The sequence below is a fragment of the Heliangelus exortis genome, chromosome 19 (genome assembly GCF_036169615.1).
Source record: "Heliangelus exortis chromosome 19, bHelExo1.hap1, whole genome shotgun sequence".
Lineage (NCBI taxonomy): Eukaryota > Metazoa > Chordata > Aves > Apodiformes > Trochilidae > Heliangelus > Heliangelus exortis.
The window spans coordinates 11,829,037-11,854,405 of NC_092440.1; the positions used below are offsets into that span (position 1 = coordinate 11,829,037).

The following is a 25,369-nucleotide window of genomic DNA, read 5'->3' on the forward strand; positions in this document are numbered from 1 at the left end:
TTGTATCCTGAGCCTGTGTGGTGAACTGCACTTCCCAAACGTTCTGATAGTCTGGGAAGTGGGAATCCTGCTCAGTGGTGCCAATAAAAGGACAGAACTCAGTACAGAGTGCTGGATCAGCACAGGTTAAATGTTTATTTGCTGTTTATGTGTGGGCCACTCTGTTTTCATGATGCAAGGCAAATTTAGGTCGTGATTGAGTGGATTCAGTGTGTGCACTGCCCTCTGCTTTGGGAGCTCAGCTCTCAAGAGGATTCTCACAGGAGAATTCAGACCCTGTCACCACTTCAGGCAAATGAAGCTCCTGCTGGAAAGTTGCAGGAGCTGGAGAAATAAAGCCAGCACAGCCAGGATTGCTACAGAACAGCAGGTACAGAGCTGGTGTTTAACTGAACAGCCACAGTTGTCACAGAAATGCATTTAAAGAAATAAAAGTGATGAGTTTCAGAGGTGTCTGTGCTTCAGCCTTGTGTTATTTTCTTCCCTTCCCTCAGGTCACAGCATCTCTGCCTCACCAGCAACCCCACTGCAGTAACAAACACAGCTTTTGCAGGCCACTTTACTTTAAAAAACAACATTTTAGTATAAATACTATATTTATTAAATATCTTTACAATTCATTTAAATGTATTTACAGAACTATTCCTGCATAAGTTATACCTCAGACATGAAATTCACATAATTGCCTCTTAGGTAAGCATAGATGATAGTCTCATTTTAAACAACAACAAAAAAGCAACCTCATTAGATACAGACTCAGATTTGCTTCATTATCTCAGCTATCTTTGTAAGAAACTACCTCATACAGCCAGTTTCTACACACACCATCTGCTTTCCCCTGGAAAAAGGATGTTGGTTACCAAGAGATGGAGATTCCATCACTAAATCCTCACATCCTTGCCAGTCCTTTGCCTCTTCCCCCTCCTTTACTCAGTCATAACTGTCTGGTCCCAAAATCTGCTTTTTTTTTTTGGTTGTTTTTTTTTTTTTTTCAGTTTTTTTTTGCTGTTTTTCTTTCAGCTACACCTCCTTCATAAACACGAGGACATTTAGAGGGAAACTGTATGTTGCAGCTCTCCCAAAGATAGCTGGAAAAGTAGCAAGGAACCACAGAGTTTTTTTTTCCCAATTCACCACATCATAGCCCTGTTTTACCCAAACAGGGCAGCAGAAACCCCAGCTCCCACCAGCCCTGGGGATTCCTGGGGTACAAAAAACTCTTCCTTTTCCTTCTGACCACTGCTCCCCACCCACCACCTCCTGGGAACAAACACACACCCCGTGCAGCAGCCCGTGCTCTGCTCGTGCTCCCTTCCATGCCACAGAAACACCTTTCTTGGGCCTTCCTCTGGTGAAGAGTCACAATAATCTAAATTCCTAGGAAGTGTTACTGCTTCATGCATCGTTTAAAATTATTTTTTGATAGTGTGGGCCCTGTCATTTCCTCTGCCAAAAAAAAATCTGTTGTGCGCAGACAGCTTAAGTTCATAGGAAGAAATCAGGTTTGATATGTTTAGAGTGCACATCTTAAAAAAAAAACAAAACAAAACAAAAAAGAAAAACCCCAAAACAAAACACCAAACCCAAAAAACAATCAAGCATGTGATAAAAATATCAGTTCTTTATAATACAGTATTGCTTTATAAACAGATGGAAAAGCTAAAAGCTTTACTGGTCTTTGGTGTGCCCGGTGAGGGATAAACTCATGATTTGTAAATCAAAATCCAAATTTGTTCTTTGTTAAAAGAAAAAAAAAAACCCAAAAAAATAATAATAAATCACGGTGTGATGTGAGGCAAATGGCTCCACAGATGCTGCTCAGAGGAGCAGCTTCAGCCCTATGGATGGTTCTAGAAGGTGTGGGGGGGGGGTGGGCTTAAGGAGGGCTGGGGAGGAGCAGGCTGAGAGCCAGGGCTCAGAGAGCAACGTTGGCATCACCCTCAGGAAAGTTGAAGGGAAAAGAAGAAATTGATCAAATCTGCTCTACTCAAGAAGCTTGACAGTAAATACTGGAGAATAAAATGTCAAAGACACCCAGATTGGGGAGGGAAAGGCCCCTCCCAAATGCTAGAAACAAAGCCCTGTGCTGCAGTGTGAATACATTCCTCCTAACGAGACACCAAGCTACAGCTTGTTCAGTTGTAAAAAAACAAACAAAAAAAAAAAAAAAAAAAACAAAAAAAACCCAACACAGACTGATAATTTGTGCAAAGTTATCCACCACTCACTGTGCCATGGATGGCAAAACTAATTAATTTGTCTTCATTAGTAGAATCCTCCCCGTACCCTCACCAAAAGAGTATTTTGGTCAAGTTAGGGTAGTTAAGGCATTTTGACAAGGAATTACAAGGTGATTTAAAATAGATAGCTAACATTATGCCAATTTAGGAATAGCAGATAAATTACTGGAGAGCTCCCAAATTAATCACTTATTATAAATGAAATGCCTGTTACAAGCATGATGCATTGAAATATAGTAAAATGACATGTACATGGTACATGTTAAATGATCTTAAATAAAAGCTTGACATAGTTACTCAAATATACAGTACAAGTCCACAAATATTCTTTAAACAAGTTGAGGTAACCTCAAACTTAAACAGTTTTAATACAATAAACCAGGTAGTAAAAATCTCCTTTTGAGAGCAGGTAAGATTCCTTACTGACCAAGTTTAACTGCACTCACCTAAACAGCAACATTACCCGACTTTTTATATATAAAAACATGGCTTTAATTTATTTCTACATATTTTTCTACCAGCAAAAAAGTTAATGAAAAACTGACCAAAAATATATATATCTTTACAGCTATCAGCTTTTTGTATGAACCTCAGGAAAGAAAAAAAAAGGAAAGCTGGCTGGAAGAGGGGGGAAACAAAAATGTGAGCTACTGTCATTCAAAAGGAAATGTAATATTGCAAAGTGGCTGTTAGATAACTGTAAACATCATTAAGGTTCATTCTGAAACCCCTAAACTTTAGTTACTGAAATGTGTTGCTGATTACATTAATTAATAGTTTGTGTACTCACTGCTGCTGCCACAGCAGAAGCCAAGAGGTGCTTGTCTGAGAGTCTGAAAGGTAAGGATCAACTGGACTCAGACTGGTGCAGCAGATTCTGTCCTACACAAGTGAGAATGGGAATTATTAACACAAATTAACGTTTTGTTAATGACAGAATCATCTATCCAAAGTGAAGACCTTCAGAGCTGAGGATGTTCTTGGTGCATCCTCCCACTGGAGCACTTGTGCTACACCATCCCGTGCTGGCAAGAAGGGTTAAAATGCTGATGGGACCTCAGCTTTGGCCAGCTTGGGTTTGTTTTTTTTTTTTGAGGCCAAGTTAATTTTTTTGTTTGAAACAAACAAACGAACAAAAAAAAAAAAAAAAAGAAAAAAAAAGAAAAAAAAAAAAGTTATCCACAGCCCAAACCTCCAGATACCAGGCCCATTTATGGACGAATGATCTGCAGAAATTTTTAAAGATCACAGTTAAGCACCTGAAATCACAAAACACATTTTGCATCCAATATTAACTCGAACTAAGTATGGTTGGTTTGTTGTTTTTGTTGCCTTTTTTTTTTTTTTTTTTTTCTTTTTCTTTTTTTGAAATTTCGTACTAGAAAAAGGCTCCTAGGCTGACACCAGGTATGGCAAGAGCAGAATGTTTACAGCAGTTATAAACCTCCTGAAAACTGGAGCTTGGAAACACGAAACCTCAGCTATCACTGTAACAAGACTATGCTTATGGAAGGGTGTTGTGTAACATACCCTTTAATGAAGAGTGAACGTTCCGAGTAAATAGAGCACTATGCCCTCTGGCAGAGGTTTTAGCTACTGAATTTAGTTTGAAAGATGAGAAACCCATTCTGCTCCTCTGCAAAAAAAAAAAAAAAAAGTCACATCTCAAAGGTAGGAGCGAGGTGGGATTGATCCTCCCCCTTTTTCAGGACAATGAGTAAGCTCTGAAAGACATGCTCGGAGCCTTGAGCTTCTTCATTTCTTGCTGGCAGACACAGACCAGTGTATGAGGAGAGTGGTTCTTCACAAGGACTTGGGTTGTGTCTCAAGCCAGGTGAGGAGCTCGAGACCCAGGATCAGCTGGGAAGGGAGAAGCAATCCTGCCAGCAGGAAACCGTAGGGGTGGTGCTGGGAGCTGAGGGGGAAGGAGAAGGTGGGAGCAGCCAACACCCCGGGGGGATCAGTCTGTGTACTCGGCTACGATGGACAGAAGGACGGTGATGTCGTCTGGTTTTCCCCCTGTAACACAAGAGAAAACTATTTAATAAATCCCAAAGGGTCATCCCATCATCTGTGACATGAACCCTGTGTGTCTGGGCCCCTCAGCTCAAGAAGGAGATTGAGGTGCTGGGGCAGGTCCAGAGAAGAGCAAGGAGGCTGGGAAGGGATCCAGCACAAGTCCTGTGAGGAAGGGCTGAGGGAGCTGGGGGTGTGTAGTGAAATGAGGCAACCAGGTGCCACTAATTGCCAGGCAGTGGGCATGAGCTTGTGTTAAGCCCACCTGGGCCTGATTAAGGCAGGCCTTGCCTTTTATTGGCCCCCTAATCCTGCTCATGGGCAGTTGGGGCCCACCTTAATCAGGCACAGGTGGGCTGAACACAAGCTCATTCCCACTGCCTGGCAATTAGTGGCACCTGGCTGCCTCATTTCACTACAGGGGTGTTGAGGCTGGAGAAGAGGAGGCTCAGGGGAGACCTCATCACTCTCTACAACTCCCTGAAAGGAGGTTGCAGACCTGGGGTTGGTCTCTTCTCCCGGGCAGCTCTCAGTCAGACAAGAGGCCATGGGCTTAAGCTCTGCCAGGGGAGGCTTAGGTTGGATATTAGGAATAAATTCTTTCCAGAGAGGGTGCTCAGCCATTGGAATGGGCTGCCCAGGGAGGGGGTGGATTCTCCATCCCTGGAGGTTTTTAAGAAGAGACTGAATGTGGCTGGGAACCACAGAGGGAGTGGATCAAGGGTTGGACTTGATGATCTCAGAGCTCCTTTCCAACCTGGCTGATTCTTTGATTCCCCCATCAAAGACTTTTTTAAAAAATAGTTTGAATATTCAAAAGCTGCTTTGTGTAGACACGAGTGCTCTGCTTTCCCCCTTTCCTTCCCACCTGCAGCTGAGGGCAGTGACATGAACACAGCACAAAAGCCCTCTCCTTTGCAGCTACAGACCCTTGAACACTGCTGTTAGCCAGCTGAGCAGAAAGCCCATTTTCTAGCAGACTATTTATTGAATAAATGTAAAAAAAAAACCTGACATTGCTTTGCTAAAAAAAAGCTGCAATAAAAGGTTGGTATCTTCACAGGAATTTCTACTGTAAATCAAACACCTCTCGAGTATCTTCTCCAGCACTATTTTACTGCAAGTCCTTTCAAAAGCCACTTAATGCTTTTAGCAGTCACTTCTCAAACCTCACCAGTGAGTGCAAAACACTCAAATCTGAGAGAAGCAGCTCAGAAAAGAGGCATTTTGTTACCTGGGAAGCCAAGGCAGAGGACACAGGAGAGCTGCAGTTCCATTACTGAGTGATGGAGCTTTGCAGCAATGTGGTGCCCAAACTTTACAGCTGCTCTCTCTACCTTTAGGAAAGATGCTTAAGGCTCTTTCAAGAAAGCTCTTTACTAGCAGAATTACATTTATTTACTTCAAAAAGAAAAGGAAAAAAGGTGCTTGACAGGACTCTGAACTCTGCCAGGTATCAGTATCTTTCTGAAGTGCAAGAAACAGAACCAACAGAAAGATCAGGAGGGGAATCTAATGGTACAAGAGTCAGAAATTTGAACAAAAACCCCACACTCACCACCACATAGGGGGCAGAATCTCAACTAAAAAGTATTAATAACAGAAGCATCAATAAAAGAAGACCTTAGGAAACCCCAATCAAACAAAAAAACAACACACACACACCCTACCAGCCACACACCCAAATGCAAGGAACAAGTCAAACACAGTTTCCCTAAGAGCCTGGAGAACTTGAGACAGGCAGGATTCCTGGGGCAGGAGTGTACATATTAGGTTAAAAAAAGAAATTAACAATAAAAAAATAAAATGGGTGCACTGCATTCCCTGCATTTCTGCTGCTTCCCCACAGGAGGCTTTGCAGCAGCTGGGGCCTGGGATGACCTGCACCAGGAGCTGGGATCCTTGCCAAACCAGCCTGCTGGATGGATGCTCTACTGCCAAGCACATTTCTGAACGCCCTATTTTCCTATCAGGTTCTGGAACAACAGAACCTCCCTTTGCTGAAGCTTTCTCCAAGATAGCAAAAGAGTGGGAGGAGGAGGAGAAGAAAGAAAAAATAAAATTAAAAATTCATCTTACCTCTCACATTCAAGCCATTGTCACATGCAAACTGTGCAAATGGTGACATGTAAGTGGGATCATACGCCAGCTCGTGAGCTTGCTCAGCAATGCTTCTTGCAGTCTGCTGTATGCTCTCATAGTTGGAGTTCTAAATTAAGGAGGAAAAAGGTTTATTCTTACAGGAAATCTACTGGTAGTGTAGTGTTGCTGATGTGTGTCAGTTTTTTAGATCCCTGACTGCTGGATGTCTCTCTCACAGGTTTGGGCACTCGTTATCCCTCCTTCTCACCTTCTTTAGGCTTTATAAATTTGGGTTAGAACTGCAAAACTTCAGATTTGAAGTCCAGAGTTCTGCTCCCTATCAGCAGCTACAAGACTTGGTTTTGGAGTATTTCTAAAATTTAGAAACTTTGAAGACTTAACACTCAAACAGGCTCAGCTGAGGGAAAGAGGGTACCTGACAGCTACAGCACCATCCTTCCCTCCCAAGGAAAGCTCTGTTCAGGTCACTGTTTTCCCTTGAGTGGGATCCTTACTCTGATTCTCTCACTCAACTCCACACAAGCAGCTCTGGAGACACTTCACAAGGTAGGTAAATAAAAATTTATTGAGCACACAAACTGCATTTTAAGTGCCCTGTTCTTCTGTCTCTGTATCTCTACTTTACTCCAAGATTTTTCCCACTCAGGCCATGGTGACACAGCTCTTGGTGTCTGTAACCATTTTAAAAACGTTTTGTCCTTTCAAGAGTCCTTCCCAAAGTCTGGGGAATTAACAAGCATTTCCATGATTAATTCCTGGAAAAAAACTGCTGGGAAATACCCGTGCCCTTCCCAAACACGCCAAAAGGTGGAGCTCAGCTTGTTTCCACAAGGGAATTCCCTCTCCACCCCAGCCTAACCTTAGAGCTGCAAAGTCAAAGGAAGGTGGGAGCAGAGCTGCAGGATAAAAAAACCTCCTCACAGGTTGTGACAGGCCCAGCAGGCCCTTCCAAACACAGAGACCCTCAGTGCTGCCATCACCTTCACAGATCAAAGCCTCTGTGACATCTCGTGCTGCACTAGGGTGACAATTTCCATTCCACCACACAGGGCTCCATTTCAGCCATGAATATTGCAGGGAGGGGGAAACACATGAGCCTGCCTGGTGTGCAGAGAGAGGCCTCTCAGATATTTGTCTCTGAAACCCTTCTCCTCTGACACCACCTCTCAGATATGTAGCTGCAGGATAAGAGCAGGCAAATTTTTTTTTTACAGCCAGACTATAATTCTACTTGTTAAGAACTTATTTGCATTTCATAACATCAAAATAGTTTCCTCAGGGAGGTTATAAATATTGATACTGCCTAAGTATACCTCCCTTTCTGGAAGTAAATACCCTTAAGCTAAATGTTCTCACCCAAATTAAAATATATTTTCATGTATTTTTACTACTTAAGATGAACATTTGTGGAAAAGCTGCCCAGGAAAGTTTTTACAGAACATTAAAGATTTTCAAGCACATAAACTGTACAATTCAGACAGCCCATCCAACTTTTGAATTACTGGTTTTTAAGTCTTCAGAAAAGCTTCAAATTATTTTTAAGTGTACAGCCCATCCAACTTTTGCATTACTGGTTTTTAAGTCTTCATAAAAGCTTCACATTATTTTAAAGTGTACAGCTCACACCCCATAAGAGCAGGTTGTATTTTTATGCATATAATCTACAACCTGCAAGTGCAGACAAATCCAGTGTGTGAGCAGCTGGGCAAGGGCAGTGCCTGCTATGGAACATCTCCCCTCTTCCCTCTTCCCTCTCTCCCATCACTACTCAGTGTCATGGTACCACCTGCTCCTTGGGAAATTTATGCCCAAGCTGCTGCTTCTGACTCCAGATCCTGGGTCCAGATCCAAGAGATCTTTTGGGGGTGAAGGTCTGCTGCTCACACATGGTATTAACTGAAAAGTCTAACTGACAGCACTTTGTGGTGAGTCTTTTCTGTAAAATGATGGTTCTGTGGATCAGTAGTGAAGGAAGTAACCCTAAGGGGTAATGAGTGCACAGGATGTGAAAAATTCAGAATACACACATTTACCTTCAGCTTTTTTAACTCCTGCAGAATCATGTAGTCAGGCATGTTGTCAAACAGTCCATCTGTTGCAGTCAAAATAATGTCTCCAAGCTGGACATCAAATGAAGTACTATCAGCAGCTTCAGGGCTGTGAAGATGAGAGGAATGTTAATGGAAAGGATTCCAACTTGTGCTGAGGCACCAAGCAGTGCCAAACTCAACATCAACACCTTTGGCACCTCACTACTGTCAAATATTTTCCTGCAAAAGAAAGAAATCCTGACTGACCATGGAGCTCTGGCACCAGGAGAGCTTGTCATGAAAGCCCCAGCAGAACTGTGGCTGCAAACAGGTAAATGTTCCAGCTATTACACAAAGGATTTGCATTTAAAATTCCCAGATGAACAATCCTGCAAGCTAAGCCACTTCCCAAGTGGATCTCCATGGAAACCATTAATGGCAGCTCAGGCCCTTCCTTCTCACTCATCTTAAATATGTACCAGAGCTAAACTTGAAAGGACAATTTGTAACAGGAACAGCCAAAACTCATGGATTCTGAATCACTTTCTAATGCAATGGAACACAAAACATGTCTGGAAGTGGCCACAGCCAGTTGGGCTGCTCATGTCTAACACATTACACAACACCAGGAGGCGAAAACAGCTGCTTTGGCCATGACTATTGCTGCAAAATCTGATTCTCAGAAGCAGCATGAAGACAAACCCTTCAGTTCTAAAGATTCTTCAGGGGTCTTTACAAGGTTCTTACTGCTGCATCCCATCCCATGTGGCTCTGCCAAAAAGCTGCTTTGATTTCTACCCTCAGGAAGGTCACAGAGAAGACTGCCTGCCTATTCCCTGATATAGCCAACTTTAACATTTATCTGGGACAACAAATCAAAAAGGAACTACTGGAGAAGCATCTAGGCAGCACACAGGAGCACTAATTAACATGAACAGTGCAGAAACTGGCCAGAAAGCTATAATCATGAGTCAGAACTGAAGTGTGGGAGCTCCTTTATCTTGTGCTTTCTTTATTACACGATGACTCACATCACTTCTCTTTCCTGACTTCCACTGGACACTATCAATTATCCTTGTGGGTTTTATTTTTTTTGTCTTCCCCCAGATGACACAGAATCTCAGAAAAATGAGGTTTTTTTAATAGTTCTGGAATGTCAAACAATCATTTAATTTCTGTCTAATCAAGAGGTTGGATTATTTAAGGTTTTAATTTCAGTTCTGCTTCTCTGCAGCCTTAGGATGAAGCAGTAAAAGCACATGCAAGAATGAGCAGGAGTTTCCACAACTTGACCAACATTTTCAAAAAGATTATTTTGGCATTAAAAGTTCTAACATACTGCATCAGCTTGGATATTTAAAAACCCTTTATCAAGAACTTCAGGTGCCTATTGCATTCCCTGTACACAATCATCAGTCTCTGAAGATCCTTTTATCACCTTCCTGTATTCAGAAGAGGGATATCACTTTAGGGAGATCATATCCATTGATCCCAGAGCTGTATCTTAACACATATTTGAAAGCTGATTTTTAAAATTGTCAAGTTTTAGATTATATTTTACTGGTGAGACTTCTCAAAGTCAGAGTATGAATCAACCCAACATTCTTAGGGGAAGACACAAGCATAAATGTGCCTTTGAAATGCCTCATTTCTGTGAACAGATTGTCCTTTCCTAATACTCTCATTTCCCAGCTTGGTGTTCTGCCAAACAGGGTTTGGTGGTGTTTTTTTTTTTTTTTTTTTTCTTACTCATTTTGGTCAAATACAATATGCTGCAGGACACAGGGCTATTTGGAAACACAAGTTACAGTCACATGTCCCTCTCCCCTATTCTTCAAGCCCTTGCTACCTCACTGCCAAGTTATCTAAATTAGTGTGCTCCAAACCAGTCTCAGGAGAGCCCAGACAGGGATTGGGAACAAACACTGCTGACAGGACAGGACACCCAGCATGGACACCAGCCACGTTCCTGGAACAGCAGCTCCATGGACCAAGGCATTCCCAGTGCTCCCTAAGATCCCAGCACCTTGAGATCCTCTCCCATCTTACCTGTCACTTAAGACAACTCCTTCTGCTTCTGGTGGAGCTATTGAGAGTTGGAAGGGAGTGTTGAAGTAATGCTGCTGCTCATCAGATCGATGGACAACTTCTCCTCCTCTGACTACCAAAAATCCAGAGTCTCCCAAGTTGGCTGTATGTAAACGATGACTTGTTCTGTCCAGAACTACTATACAAGCTGTACTGCTTCCTGGAAGCAACCAGAATGAACTGGAGTTAGCCTTGCAGAAATTCACAGAATCATAGAACTGGCTGGGTTGGAAGGGACCTCAGAGCTCATCAAGTCCAACCCTTGATCCACTCCCGCTGCAAACTGCTTATTCTTACACTGATTTGATTCACAGTCCAGTTACTGAAACCATTTATCCAAGCTCACAGATCAGGAAAACCAGAAATATTTAGTAATATCAAGATTAATATAGACTAAAAATAGCAAAATGCTAAAAATCTTTGCAACCCCAGTGATGATTTTTGTACAGAACTTACTTTTCCTGCTTTGATTTTGGTGACCACATTATGCTGACAAATACGTGTTTTGTTCCACTTTATTTACAGTTTTCCATCCCAACATATGTCAGCACATTCTGCTATAGGACTGGATTTACAGAACTCACATAAAATACTGAAATTCCGAAATCATGGAGATAATAGAATTCCAGCAGCATCCATACAATGCTAGGTGCTCTCCACACAGTTTCACTCATCAGCTGTAAACACACCATGCCAAGTAAATACTTAAATTGCAAGCAGTTCTTAGGTATTATTTCATTGCTGTTGTCAGAATATTGAAATGCTTTTCTTCTTAGTGGGGCTCTGTAAAGCTATCTTCATGTTTTAAAAGAAATAAAATCATCCTGTCATGTCTTCAGGATCCTAACTCCACATGTTTAAAGAAAATACATTTCAGAGATTATTCCAGATATTCCAGATTTAAGTAAGACAGGATAGAAACAAGTCCACTTGTCTACTGTGCTCAGAACTACCCCAGCCATGCTTGAGGGCACTGAGGAATTCTTGATTCATTCACTGGCAGTAGCCACCAACTGTGCCAAGTAGCCACAAAAATAACTGTACTGCAAAGATATCCCTCCACAGACCAAGTGCTCCTCAAACAGCAACCACTGCACTTCTTCACACACCAAAAGACCTCTCATTCCTGAAGAGGGTGAAGTACAGCTAAAGCTTTTCCTTCTGACTTTGGGCTCTAATGTCAGTCCCCATACCAGCAGCTGGTGAACAATCTCCATTTTTTACCCTGAAGTTCTCCCAGCAGATGTTTCCAAGCAGCTACATCTTGGACAGACCACAAGCTTGCAATGAGCTAAGCTTACAACCAGGCCTGATGGTGCTGAAGTCCAGCTGGCTCCAGGCTTCCCCTGTTCCAGATGTTTCCCTAATACAGGGAGTTCCCTGCAATGCACTTGCACTCAGCTTGTTGACTAAAGAACAGACAGGATCTTTTCCACTCTTAGTGAATGGGAGGTCAAAGCAGTATGTTAGGGGAAAATTCAGATTTTATGTGTGACAGCATCTGAGATGCTTCTGCAACACAAGAACGGTGTTTAAAAAAGGCAGTTTCCTCCTATTTCAGTTTTACTTTAAAATACCTGCTAGATTCAATTCTGATGATCAAAGTATCAAGACTTAAAGCAAACCAGCAAGGAAAAGTCACTGCCCAATTAATACTCCATGGAGTCCTTTCCCTTCACTTCATTTGAAATAAAACTCTAAACACTCCTTGGTGTGACAGTTCCCAGGTTTTTACTTCTCCTTCTAAAAATACAGTTCTCAGCTGAAGGAGAAACACTAAGGATCATTAGTTTCAAATTCTAACTCTATTAGCAGAGTGTAACCAGGAGGCCATGTGTGGAATGCAGATCTTGTGACTCAGCATATGCTGCTTTTCAGCACTGGAAAGGTCAAGCCAAGCAGGGCTGTTCCATTGGCTCAGCCCCTCCCAGAGCTCTCACCACTGGCCCACTTTGTAGATCACTTCCAGCTCCATCTGCTTTGCACCAATAAGCACTACTAAACTCACAAAATCCTAACAGAATTACCAAGCACTGCTATTTTAGTGATACTTAAGGTCACTTCTCAGGTTTGAACCTATTCTTTCAGCATATAATGCGAGAACATCTGTTCCAAAGCTCAGCAGAGGAGTTAAATATAGCTTACATGGCACTCTCCTGGCATACAAGTTTTAAGGTCAGGTGAGAAGCATGAATATCATGCAGGGTAACACTTTCTTGGTGCAAAAGAGGTCACATGCCCTTTAGAAAAGTATTCTGCTTTCAAGCTTGCCAGCTGAGGCCAAATGTTGCCTCTCTATCTGCTCACCAATCCCAAGGCAGCTGGCTGCCCAGCCTAAAATCAAGTCTGACACAGAATATGCTATGCATCCACTTCAGTTTGCTTTCAGAAACATCTCTGCCATGGTTGCCCCCCAAAGAATTATAAAAATTATGTATGGCACCAGTGGTTGCATGACATAAACTACTCAAGTCAACCAATTAGGTTTTTGTCCAAGTTCACTGGACATAAAAGGCAGCAGGAGCAGTAAGGCAAGGAACGAGCAGAACTGCACCCAATTATCAGCAGAAAATATTTTTCCTTGCATAGCTTGAGCAAAAAGCCACAACCAACCACTAAGAGCTTTCAGCTGAGCACAGTTATTTATACAGACGTAACAGAGAGAATGAGAGCACATGGCAAAGCTTTTCAGGGTTCATTTTGCAAACTCTCTGCAAGCACTGGTGAATAATCACCCCTCACACACAAGGCCAGTTTGCCTTTTATATGCTGTGTACACACACACACAAACACTCCCTGATTACTGCATCAATCAAGGTAGTTTTTAAACATGACAGACAGCAAGGCTGCTTCCTACACAACCACATTTCTACATTTTTTGTTAATGAAGAGAAAGTAACTGCCTGCAAATTATTTGTAGGAGCTGACAACAGACTGAAGCAATTTTGAGCGAGTACATGTCTAGGTAACACACACCACAGATTGGATTGATGGATTTTTGCTCTCTTACCAAGCAAAGGTACTTTGTTCTGCAGCAGCTCACAATAACCTGCAGTGAGGATCCCAACAGGATTACTGGGTACAAACCGTCCTTCTTTCACTAAACGTTCACACGTCCGCATTAGAGTCCCTGAGAACTGAGAAGGGTCAACCCCATAGTCTCTCCAGCCACCTACACCATCTGCTACCCCTAGGAGAAAACAGAAAACAAGAGTTAGATGAAAACAAATGGTTTGCAAAACAATGTTTTTCACTTTTGACATCATTTGTGATATTCGGTAACTATAAAGGAGGACGTAGCACCTGCTTGGAAAACATTTTTGATTGAGGAAAAAAAAGTTAAGTTTTTTTAAGATTAAGTTTTGATGAGCTCCTAGACAAATCTTTAAATATTATCTGAATTGCTGAAGAGAATATCAAACCCAACACTGAGAACTCTCAGGGGAAGCAAGGGGATTCAAACTTTTGATTAGCCCACTAAAATAGAAGAATAGTTTCTCTCAGGTTTAAATGTGAAGGTTAAGATTTCTAATAAGACAGAAATGACAAAGCAACTTTATTCAGTGGCCTGAAGTTACTTGCTCATATGAAGGATAATGCTTTCTATCTGGTAATATCCATTTCTGTAGAAACTCCAAGTGTGTTAAAAAACTATGTAACCAACACAATGCTGAGACCGACCCCTGTAAGGGTGGTTTCTCTTCTTACAGCTTCAGAGAAGCAAGAGAAGGAAAACTGATTGATCCAATCAATTTTTATGCAGTTATTCAAGACATCCTACATATCAGAAAATTAGACCAGTTCTGCCAAAGCTTGAGAAGATTCTGAGAAGCCTTAGGGGCAGAGAAGATGGAGACAGAAAACGTGGTGGTCAGAGAGAGTTAAGCAACAGATATAATGTGCTGCTGCCTAGTTGGCTAAAGGATTTTGAACTTCTTTAACTGGCTTTAATGATAAAAATAAAATCCGAAGGTAATCTATAAGAGAAAAAAAATCTCTACTTAGAAAATTTGCCAAAAATTCTTTTGATCCTCAGCATGTAAGGGACCAATCATTTCAAGCACAGGTTTCTGTAGCGAGATAAAGTTAAAATCATCTGCATAATAAAAGCACAGAAAACCAACTTCACCACTCAGATTATGCAGTTGAACTCTCAGGAAAAAAAAAAACCAAACAACATTATTAGCATGAAAATGTGACTGAAAGTAAAACTGAGTTTGCCTTATCTCCAGATGCCCTTCACATGGGACACCATCTGAAACTGAGACGGAAGGTTTAGAGCCGACCTTGGCATGAACTCTAATCTGACAGGAGGTTATAGCCAGATTCTGAACAGCCTATCAACATTAATCAGATTTCTCCCAAAAATAGTGCACAACCTTTCAGACACCTGCTTTGCCTGTTTGCTTTCTTAGAAAAAGACTACAGGAAGGCAGGTGACTGCATCCACCTCTTCAGAGCAGACCCTGGGAAGAAGCTCCTGCAAAAGCAACTCTGGCATCCTCACAAATCCCTTTTCTGGCTTCTTCAAGAACAAACTAATCCTCTCTTCACAGGTCCCACAACTTCAGGTTAATGCTGGATTAATCCTTTGCTTCCTGTTGCCGTGCAGACAAATCTAGAATAAGAGATAATGAGGAAAAAGTCCTTCATCTAGAACCTGAAGCAGAAACCAAGCTTCAGGTTGGGATGATGATGTTTGCTTTAGATGAAGTTACCAGATGAGCAGGTTTTTTACTCCTCCAAGATAACCAGCTGAATAAAGTATTGCCTCACTGACAACAGGGCCAATGCAATAAAATGGGGGTGTTTGACAAGTGCTGTACAAAGCTTTTGCCTCCTAAGGTGGTTACAAAACAAGAAGTTACAGAGTTGCCTCAAGCGATCCATAAACTCTTTCTGCATTACCCTGCTTGGGAAACATTTCAATAGAAACAGTACAGCATTAGCATAAAGCACAAGAACACTAGCACAGCAAGCAGCTGATAAGGTAAATTAGCAAAACCAATTTTGATTTTTAAAGGAAAAACAAAGGAGTATGCCACCTGATTTCCTTCGCTCACTTCTTACTCCAAGCAGGAAATCTGAATTTGTAATCATGGCATCACACTTCATACTCTACCCTGAGCCATGAAGTGGCTTTGTCTGCCTTCCTTCCTGTCTACCTTCTGCACACTATAAACAGCTTTAAGTACATTCTGCCAGTGCCTTCCAGAACAGTCATGCTCTGGATGGCCCACGAGGAGGTCCTCAGAGACTGCTTCAGACTCAACAAGGCTGCTGTGCACTGCTCCATCCCTGGGGATGCAGCAGACCCAGGACCAAAACACCTCTGTGAGAACTCACTAACTCATCTGCCACCTCCTTCTTGTCCTTGCCCACAACTGAAAACATTGGTTTGTTTTTTGCTAAAGTCTTGTGGTTTTTTTTTTAGAGCTGTATCTCTAGAAGATGACAGGTCAGTTCATTTAATTTAAGCTAAATGACCTTGTTGGCTCCAAAAGCAGGGTTCCTGAACACTGCCAGAGAAGTCGAGTGCCTCCTCCTGCCTGGCCCAGAGCCAGGAGTCACCACAATCAATGGCAGGACACAGGAAAAGCACCTTCAGGAAGCCCTGAACCACACAGGTTTTGCCTTAAGGTTTTGCCTTAAGGTTTTGCCTTAAGGTTTTGCCTTAAGGTTTTGCCTTAAGGTTTTCCCTTAAGGTTTTCCCTTAAGGTTTTCCCTTAAGGTTTTTAGACTCCCTAAGCTCTCTTGCCATCTTGTCCCACCTCCAGCATAGTTTACAAACACAACCACTTGTCTTTACATTCTACATTCTCAACATCAACTCAACAGTTCTACAGGAAAAGAATGTGGTTTAAAAACAGATGGAGCAAACAGCTACTGAAATGGGTGAAATGTAAATGAGAAGACTGCTGAAGAAAACTTTGTGATATCTGACCTACAGCAAACAAGGAGCTTCAGCTATTTGTGGGACATTTTTAACTCCAGAAGTAGCAAGAACTGAAAACTCAAGTCATATAAATGGAGTAATTTTTCTGTAATAGCATGTTTTCCCCTCTGTCACCAAAGGCAAATTTGAACTATCACTGCCAAGGACTAATGCCAGGCTCTATTGATTTATATTAATCTTTGTTTTCATCTCAGATATAAAAAGCTATAGATACTAAAAATAACTATTGTGTTAACAAGTGAAAAAAGTGACTCAGGTTTTCATTTTCTAACATTTCGCCATAAAACATTAAATATTTGTCTTCCAGCATCCACTGTTTAACTGAAAATACCCATCTTCCAAAGTTGGACTCAGGACACTGAAGTCAAACTGCATGGCTGAGAAGAATTGCTGAATTAGAACTGTACACAATCCCCACTTTTTTTCTAAGCCATCCAATAAATCAGAGAATTTTACACAAAGAGTATTTCTTTGGATATTCCCTCTTCAAGCCTAGGCAGAAATTACACAAATGTCCACGTGACACAGTGAAATGCCTGTGGCTAGATGAAGAACCACTGTAAATAAAGTAATAGAAAATTTCACAATAAATTATTTCAAAATAACAAATGCTTCTTAAGTATTTAAGTATACTAAGGAGGCTTTTGAGAATCACTGAGAGTTAACACTCCACTACATGGCCTTCTGCTGGAAAATACACAAATACTACTGCCAGATTAAACACTCACTGTGTTTAACCCATGTGTCAGTCCAAAAGTTGGCTCTTTCCAACTGATAAAAGATTCAGTTTATGGAGATCTCTGGGAGAGAGACATTTGTAATGAAGTTTGAAGACTGATGCTGCAGCACTGAAACTGAGCAAGTGAAGATACTTGTTCAAATTTCTTTCAAAGTGCTAAAAGCAGCAGCTGAAGGGAACTGCAGAAGGGGGTGCTGAGACTTGTGCTCTCCACTTTTTAAAGTCAGATTCAGATGTCCTCTCTAGTTCAGAGCAAATACAAACTCAGCAGGCCTAAAGTTCAGAACAAAAGCATGATAATAATCAAACCTTGTTTAATATAAATAGTGTTACAAGTTCTGGCTAGCTGGCAGCCTAACCTGCCCATGGTCAGAGTCCCAAAAGTCTCCTGAAAGGTGGAAACTTCCAAATGCAGCATCAGCCAAGAACAAGCACATGCAGCAGGATCAGGCAGGCACAAGTGTGCCAGCAGGAACTGCTTTTTGCATGCAACCTCAATGAACAGACACTCCATGAATCCTTACTGAGCTTCACACTTCTTGAGATCCCTGCCTGAATTAGCAACAAATCAAATTATGAAAGAACACCCCAGGGATCTGTCTGTGACTGAATTTATTTTGCATCAAGTACAGGAGAAAGGCTACAATGGTAACAAAGTACAATCTGCTGCACTACAGAAGCCTGAAATACAGAACCTAATATTTGTCAACTTATCAGAATTGAAATAAAACTGGTAACTTTTCTTATTTTATCAGCAGTCAGGTAAACCTCACACCTAGATGGGTTCTCCACCCAAAGCAAGATGCAGTCTCAAAGCTGACACCAGCTTTAGTGCCAGGGTGTTTAGGATCACAATGTTACAGCCACACGGTGCCTACTTCCCCCACCAAGTTCTGACAAAGAAATAACCTTGCTAAATGCAAATTCCTAAAGGCAGATTGTGGGTGATAATTAGTTACAAAAAGAAAGGTTACTTATTCACACTCTGCCTTTTAAAAGTTACAGCAGACCTTAAACTAGCCTTGCATGAAATAGAAAAGTACTGGAAGAATAAATGGCTAAATGATAATGAGGAACAAAAACCAAGAGGCAGAAAGAGATGATGTTCAAGAACAAACTGAAGGAGAGACAAGGAAGTGAAAACATTAAATGGTGCCCCTACTTCCAGGAAAAAGCAGCAGTTCCTTATTTTTTTCTTTTCCCCCTCCTACAATACACTGTTGTTCTTGAAACAGGTTTTTGCCAGGTAGATCAGACCTACTTTAATAATGCCTTGAGAAATTGCTCTGTGGGCTTTAGAAGCTCCAGGAGAACACTGAACTATTTCTAAAAGTTTCTACAGAGCTTCCCTACATAACTATTTAATCTCTCAAACTGTTGAGCAACCATGGAGCTCATTTTCGTGGCTGAACTGTTGACACAGAAACACTGAAAAGGGAGAGGTACTGTAGCCAGACATCAGGCAAGCTGCACTGAAATTACTTCTAGCCTGAGAAATCTCAGGCTCACATTATTAATAGCAATGAGGAGCTGAAGTAAGCAGTGGGAGATTTTTGCAACGTTGCCTGCAACACAGGCATGATGAACACCTCACCTTCTGTACTGCCTTCAGCTTTGCTTCTCTCCTTCCATGACTTCTGACAAAATCTGCTTTTTGCTCAAGCTAAGATCTGTGTTGGAGTGGGTAACTGCCCACTATTAACAATTAAAATAAGTGTTTAGTTTCAAGTGCTTGATCAGAGTGCATCGTGCACAGCAGCTGTGCAGAAGCTGGTGAAGAATAATAACCAGATTACAGTTCCCTTCTCAGAAAGAGAACTACCACATTTCTAAGAGGTTACATCCAAAGCCACTTAAAAACAGCTCTGCTGACATTTGGCTTAGCTGTGCTGACACCAATGTCACTGAACGTGGCTGGTAACAGGGATGTTTCTCTATGATCTGTAGTTTCTCTATGAATGGCAGTACTTATGTTCTCATCCTAAAAGGAAAAATTGATTTGCTCTAGTACAAATTAAGCTACATACATAATTGTGTCCAAATCACTGATTATTGCCTATAAGATGCCCCATATTCTGCCAGCAGAGTAGGTGAAAGGCTGCTCTGAAGCAAGGAGACAACTCATCCCGTTTAGTGTGATCACTTGTGATGAGGCAGCAATCTCTTTAATAGGTATGACACCAAATAAACCACTTAACATAGTCTTAAATGACCTTCAGACATCAAAGTAAGGATCCCTTCCTCTCTACAGCTGCCAGAACAACCTTGACATTTCATCTACAAATCCTTTTACATTTTCTTGTTTACTTTTCTTGATGCCAGTGAGACTAACAATACTCCAGGGGCTTTGCCACTCTAGAAGTTGACATTCCTTCTACACTGGCTGCTGACAAATGTAATTTTCAAATGAAGTGCAATTCCTTTCACTTTAGAGCAGCTGCCCTACAGTACCCCCTCAATTAAAAAAAAAAAAAAACAAACCAAAACGCAGTATTTGCAGCAAATAAACCAATTACCAAAATTTCCACATTGCAGCAGCTGAACACTGCCCTGCTGCCAGACAGTTTTTTCCCCACTACTGCTGGGGGACAGAAAGGAGTTTGTAAGACAAGTCAAGTCACCCTGGCTACACCCAAACTTCTCCTGAGCACTGACATTGTATAAGTGATGCTGTCACGGGATGTGCATCAGTCGCTGCAATGTTTCAATAATGAGTCACACAACAGCTTGAAAAATCCACAAAAAAAAAAAAATAAATAGCAAAGACATCAGGAGCCTGATAAGGCAGGAATAAGCAAGAAAAGGCAGATCCCAACAACAGAAAAAACAATCACCCGAACAGGACATCTGAAAAGTTAAAAACAAGCTTCAATGCTTGGTTTTGGTAAGTAAATTAAATGTTTATAAGAAGTGTTTAAAGTTCACTTTTAGAATTTGTGTTTTGGTCCCTTATGCACTAAAAATTCTACTTGCATGCTAACTAGGAAAAAGCAGAGGTGTCAGTTTCTGAAGAATTTTGGGTTTCAACTTTGCAAAGCAGTATTTCTGTCCTCAAAAGGAGGACACAGCCATGCCTCCAGATGGGAAGTACTACACAACATCTCCCAGGTCTCAAGAAGATACCTGAATATTCTGAGGATCTGGACGAACCACAACACTGACACTGAGAACAGAGACAGGTACAGTAATATGGCACACCCAGCAGCAACAAGGAAACATGGGCCTGAAACATAAAGCTCCAGAGATTACTATTAGGAGTAAAGCTATTTCCTTTTCTCAGAGTGATCCCAAAGGAACCACTCTGGGTTTGAGCTTCTTGCTTCTCCCTCTGCTCAGGATGGGAGAAAACCACGGGAATTTAACAGGTACCTCCCAGAGAGAAAAATAAGAGGCAAAACTTTCAAGGATTTACCAGTAATAGGCCTTATCAAGCCTTTAACAACTACAGGAGGCTTGGAACTAACACGAAACTTCCTAAGCTTTCTGTTGATCTTACTATGAAAGAATAAAGCACAGAGTAGGAGACAGTTACATTTTCAGCCTTAAGACTACACAGTACACATACAACAAAAGCAGTGTTTAGCACTTTGCTATCTGCTATAAACACAATGCCTGGTCAACTTTTGTTTGACCTAAGAAAATGAGTCCCCGAGCACTCATGCCAAATGGTTGGGAGTAGCTCTTTCACTGCTCCACCACACCCATACCCATCCTACACAGGCATGCTTCCCATAGATTGGTTTTAGAAAAGACTGGCAAGAAGAATTTTCAGTTAATTATCTGGCACTGCTTTGTCACTGATGACTACGAGGGCAGAGGAACTCTAAGTGATACACTTGAAATGTGCTGCTCTCTAAAAAGCACTCTTGCTGTGCCTACTGTCCATTTTGGCAAAAACCACAGCAGCCTCTTCAATAAACCCAAAGTGATAAATGAAGCTGGAAAAGCTCCAGTTCAGCTCAGCCTGATTTGTTGAGGTGCAGAGTTAGGAAGGTACTGAGTTAGTATAAAACTTTTTAGAGCCTTTAAAATGCAGCATGGAACCTCATATTTGTCATGAGAGTAAGAGAGCAGAAAAACACTGGTGCTGAAACTCTTTCTGCAGCAAGAAGCTGTACAAGAAGCTTGTTCTTGTTCTTCTGTACAGGAGCTGGTTGAGAAAGGGAGAGCAAAGTGGTGACCATGGCAGCAGAAACATGGAGCAAACTACTGGGTCTGCAAACTTAAGAAGCAGAGATGAAGAAAAAGCAGCAAGTTAGATAACATCAAAACCCACCCTGAGCATTTCTGTTTGCACAACATAGCTTGTTCTCTTGGTACATGTATTAGAAAAGCAATAAAGAACTAGGATGAAAATAGCTTTATAGGGGTCAAAGAAAGCAGCTTTTCTATTTCACTTGTTTTCTTGGTACTTCAGACATCCTGGTCTGAAGCTTTCTTTGCAGTTTGATCCTTAAGTGAAGCTACAATTGTTTGTTTTCAAGTTGCCATGAACATTAATGCAAAGACCAACTTAGAAATGCATTTCCCTGTTGAGCTCAGAAGGAAGAGAAAACAAGCTGTAGGTCCACATCTGGTAATTACCAAATATGGCCAAAAAAAGCCCTAAATATCATCAGAGGGGTCTAAATTCACATGCTTCCCCATGCAAAGAGCCCACCTGAGCAAAGCAGATGCTGCATTTCTTAAGGGCAAATACTGATTGCTCAGTTATTTATCAGTGCTGGCCTGGGGTGAACTTTAAAGGCAGCAAGCCTTAGTCACATGCTAAGTGTAAGACTGTCCAGCAGCTAATTCTCATAGAAAAAAAAAGTTTAACTGGAAGAGAAACAACAGAAAAGATAAAAAGTAGCTAAAATGTCCTGGTTTTTCAGGACATCTCCTTGAAAGTTGTAGCATCACCCTTAGAGTAACAGCTCCCGTGAGAATGAGCAGCAATGCTGTTACCTAGCACCAAGTTAAGAGCTTCCTAAAAAAATCTCAGCTATTTTAAACGGCAACCAAGTTACAAGGACAGCACCAAACTGTGAAGAATCACCAAGCACCACCACATCACGAGGCACTGCAGTGCAATCCCACCGGTTTGGGTTTTTTTTAAAAGAAAAAAAAAAAAAATGGGCCAAGGCAAGTAATCTACTGCTTTGAAAATCAAAGTTCTGATAAAAATTTACTTCTGTTCGTTGCTCAAAAACTAACTTTGTCAGAGTGTCAGTCAGCCAAATTCAACCTTGACTACACAGGAGAAAGGTCAAGCACTGTCAAATCAATGCTGCTCATAAACTAAAGATTCCACGGATTTAGGTGGAATTATTCACTATTCCTAATATTTGAACCCTGAAGATTCAGTCTGCACGTGAATCCAAACCACTGAGTCTAAATCAGGACAGAACAAATACTGAAATTGAAGTTTGACATTTGAAACCAGTCTCAATGTCACTTTGCCTTTCACTTGACAAGGACACAGCAGTCTGTGAAATCAGGAAGTGTCTATTTCAATGATCCCTTCTGTAGAAAGCCAACACACACACATAGGGCATGGTTTGGTTTTCAAGTGAAATGCACTACAAGCTGGTTTTTAGGTTGGTTTGGTTTTTTTTCTTTGTTTGTTTTCGGAGCCACTAGGCCTTACAAGCACCTACAGGTGAACCAGCAGGTCAGGGCCCCGACACCTGCAACACCTCATCCCAAGCTGAGGTGGGCATCGTGCTGCAGCAAAGAGCACGAGGGTTTCCTTTTGAAACTGCCAAAAAAAAAAAAAAAAAAAAATTAAAAAAATCACTCAACGCTGACATTTACAGGCGTAACCGGCTCCCTTTGTCTGCAGTTCGAGTCGCAGCCGCTTCGCCATGTGCGGCTGAGGGAGGGGAGGTGGGGACACCGATGCCAAAGCCACTTTAGGCACCCCCCGAGCAGGGCCCCGCCACCACTTACCCAGCACATCCGCCGACCGGTGCCGGGCCACGAAGCAGGCGTCATCCCCGTAGCACATGCCTTTCTTCAGGATGCCCTTGCGGAAATCTTTGCCAAAGCCACAGCTGGCTGTCACCAAGCTGTAGTCACGGGAGTCCGTCTGCGAAAGGCCGCCCAGGACTGCCCGGGCCACCAGCCTGCCATAGGAGAGCACCGAGAACATGGCGTGGGGCGCCCAGCAGCCCAGAGCCAGGAACGCGGGGAGCCACCGGCGCAGCCGCCTCCTGACCTGCGAGCGCCCGCCGCAGGGAGCCAGCCTTCCTTCCCCTGCCCGCCGGCCGGCTCGCCTCAGCCCCCGCCGCTCCGCTCCTCCTCAGCCCGGCTCCTCGCCCTCCCCTCTCCGCCCCGGGCCGCCTCTCGCTCTCGGCCCTCCGCGCTGCCCCTCACTCCCCGGGCCCCTCACGGCCGGGTTGCCTTCCGCGCTTCCAACTCTCCTCTAACCGACACCCTCCTCCTCCTCCTTCTCCTCCTCCTCCTCCTTTCCCCCCCCCCCCCAAAGGGGGGTTCTGCCTCCTCTCCACTCGGTCGGCGCTGCCCCGCGAAAACCTCCGGGGGCCTTCCCGCCGCGCCGTGAGGTGATCCCGGTCAGAGCCGGCGGCTCCCGCTGCGCCGCCCCCGCACCCCGCCGGCCGCCGCCGCCATCTTCCCCGCGCGTGCTGAGGCCCCGGCACTCGGCTGAGCGGAGAGGTCAGCCCCGCCCCTCCCCCCCAGCTGCGCACGCGCGCCCCCCCTCCCGGCGGCCGCCCCCATTGGCTGCCGGCCCAGCCTCATTTGCATATTGCGGGACAATAACACCGGCCGGCTCCCGGCAGCCCCCGCGCCAGGGAGGAGCGGGGCCTCCCCCTCACCCCCCCTTCCCCGCCGTTCCCCACCTCCCCTCAGCGGCTTCGGAGCCCGCGGCTCCCGCGGGGGTGTCGGTGGGACCGGGGACACGGTTTCCCCCGCTTGCTGCCCTTTTACCTGTAATTATTCCAATTAGGTTTTCAACACCGCGGCTGCGCCTAACCCAGATACTTGGCCTCCACGCCCATATCGGGCCGCATGTCTGGCGTGCTCCGCATAACTCGAAGGGGACTCGGTGGCCGTTTGTACTTTCTGGCTATTAAGGACGGTTATGTGAGTCATGCCGCGCAGAAATTTTTATTTTTAAAGGCCAACTCCTCCTGTTTTCCCCAGCGGGGAGCAGTTGGGGAGGGGGGGGGGGGGGGAGAGGGTAGAGCCAGCTCACGGCAGCGCGTGATGTTTGTGTGGAAATCCGTGATAGTGCAGAGTGCTGAATCCATTTCGGGTTAAGGGCCACCGAGGTGCCAAACAAAACTCTCACAGGATGCAATCACCACACAAAAAAACACTGAAATCATCTATAATTGCAAAGATACAAGCCAGCTTTCAGGTGTTCCCCCGGACAACTTCAAAGACATCTTGAAGGCATGAAGTAAAGACACAGCGTGTTCAGAATTCCTTATCAATTCCTTATCTTTTGCAGCTCGGTTTTATGCTCTGCTCGTGGGTGTTCCAAAAGGGGCTCAGTCCTTTGGAAGCTCCCAGCAGGTAGCTCTGCACAACCTCTGCAAATTGATTTCATCCACACGCCTAAAGGGGCGGCTGCTGCCTTACAGCACCCAAAATATGTAAATAACAATAGAGAGAGGTAAATAAAGCAGAGGCAGGTGTGAAACCTGAACCCCCAAGCTGACTGCAGTGAAAGGAAAAGCAGATTCCAGCCCACGGGGAACATTATTGAAACCCAACATCAGAATAGCATTGAGAGGCAGCAGGCATTTCACTTGCTCTCTATTTTGATGGGGACAATATTCCTTCTCTTTACACTGCTAAAGGCTTCAGCAACGCATTAAAATTTTCCACCTAAAGATGAAATCGTATCCAAGCTTATTAAAAAAAAAAAATAAATAATCTGCCCATTGGAATGTGGAGAAGGAAAGTGCAGGGAACACAGAGAACAGCCCAGCCCCAGCCTTGGTGGTTTAGGGAACTGCCCCATAGCCAAATTCACCAATGTGCTGGAGATAAGGGTGTCCTGCTGCCAAGGGTGTGTGAGAGGACAAACAGCACTTGCAGGATGGCTCTGCACAGCAGCAAACGTTGCTGCCTCATGCCCTCCTGTACCTCTAGCAGGAAAGGGAAGCACATTTTTTCAGAGTTTCTCTCCCTAGAGTCATTGTTTCCCTCCCCTCATTCTCATTCTTCCTCCTTCTTGTCCAAGTCC

The 25,369-nt window shown here is 43.2% G+C and overlaps 1 protein-coding gene across 3 annotated transcripts; it reads right to left on the bottom strand.

Annotated features, from left to right (window-relative positions):
• Positions 1-11: 11 nt before the first annotated feature.
• On the bottom strand, positions 12-23,808 carry PPTC7 (protein phosphatase targeting COQ7). 3 transcript variants are annotated; one of them, XR_011729628.1, is made up of 8 exons: positions 23,104-23,808; positions 13,488-13,667; positions 10,439-10,637; positions 8,393-8,516; positions 6,336-6,465; positions 3,771-4,259; positions 3,027-3,122; positions 12-526 (listed from the first exon to the last, which is right to left on the bottom strand). XR_011729628.1 is itself a non-coding variant. In XM_071762877.1 (6 exons), exons 1-6 carry the CDS (start codon positions 23,303-23,305, stop codon positions 4,201-4,203), a joined length of 894 nt encoding a protein of 297 aa, XP_071618978.1. In that variant the 5' UTR covers positions 23,306-23,808; the 3' UTR covers positions 578-4,200. The 3 variants fall into 3 exon arrangements, 1 of the variants encoding a protein (XP_071618978.1); XR_011729627.1 differs by lacking the exon at positions 12-526 and having other exon boundaries at positions 578-3,122; XM_071762877.1 differs by lacking the exon at positions 12-526 and having other exon boundaries at positions 578-4,259.
• Positions 23,809-25,369: the final 1,561 nt, after the last annotated feature.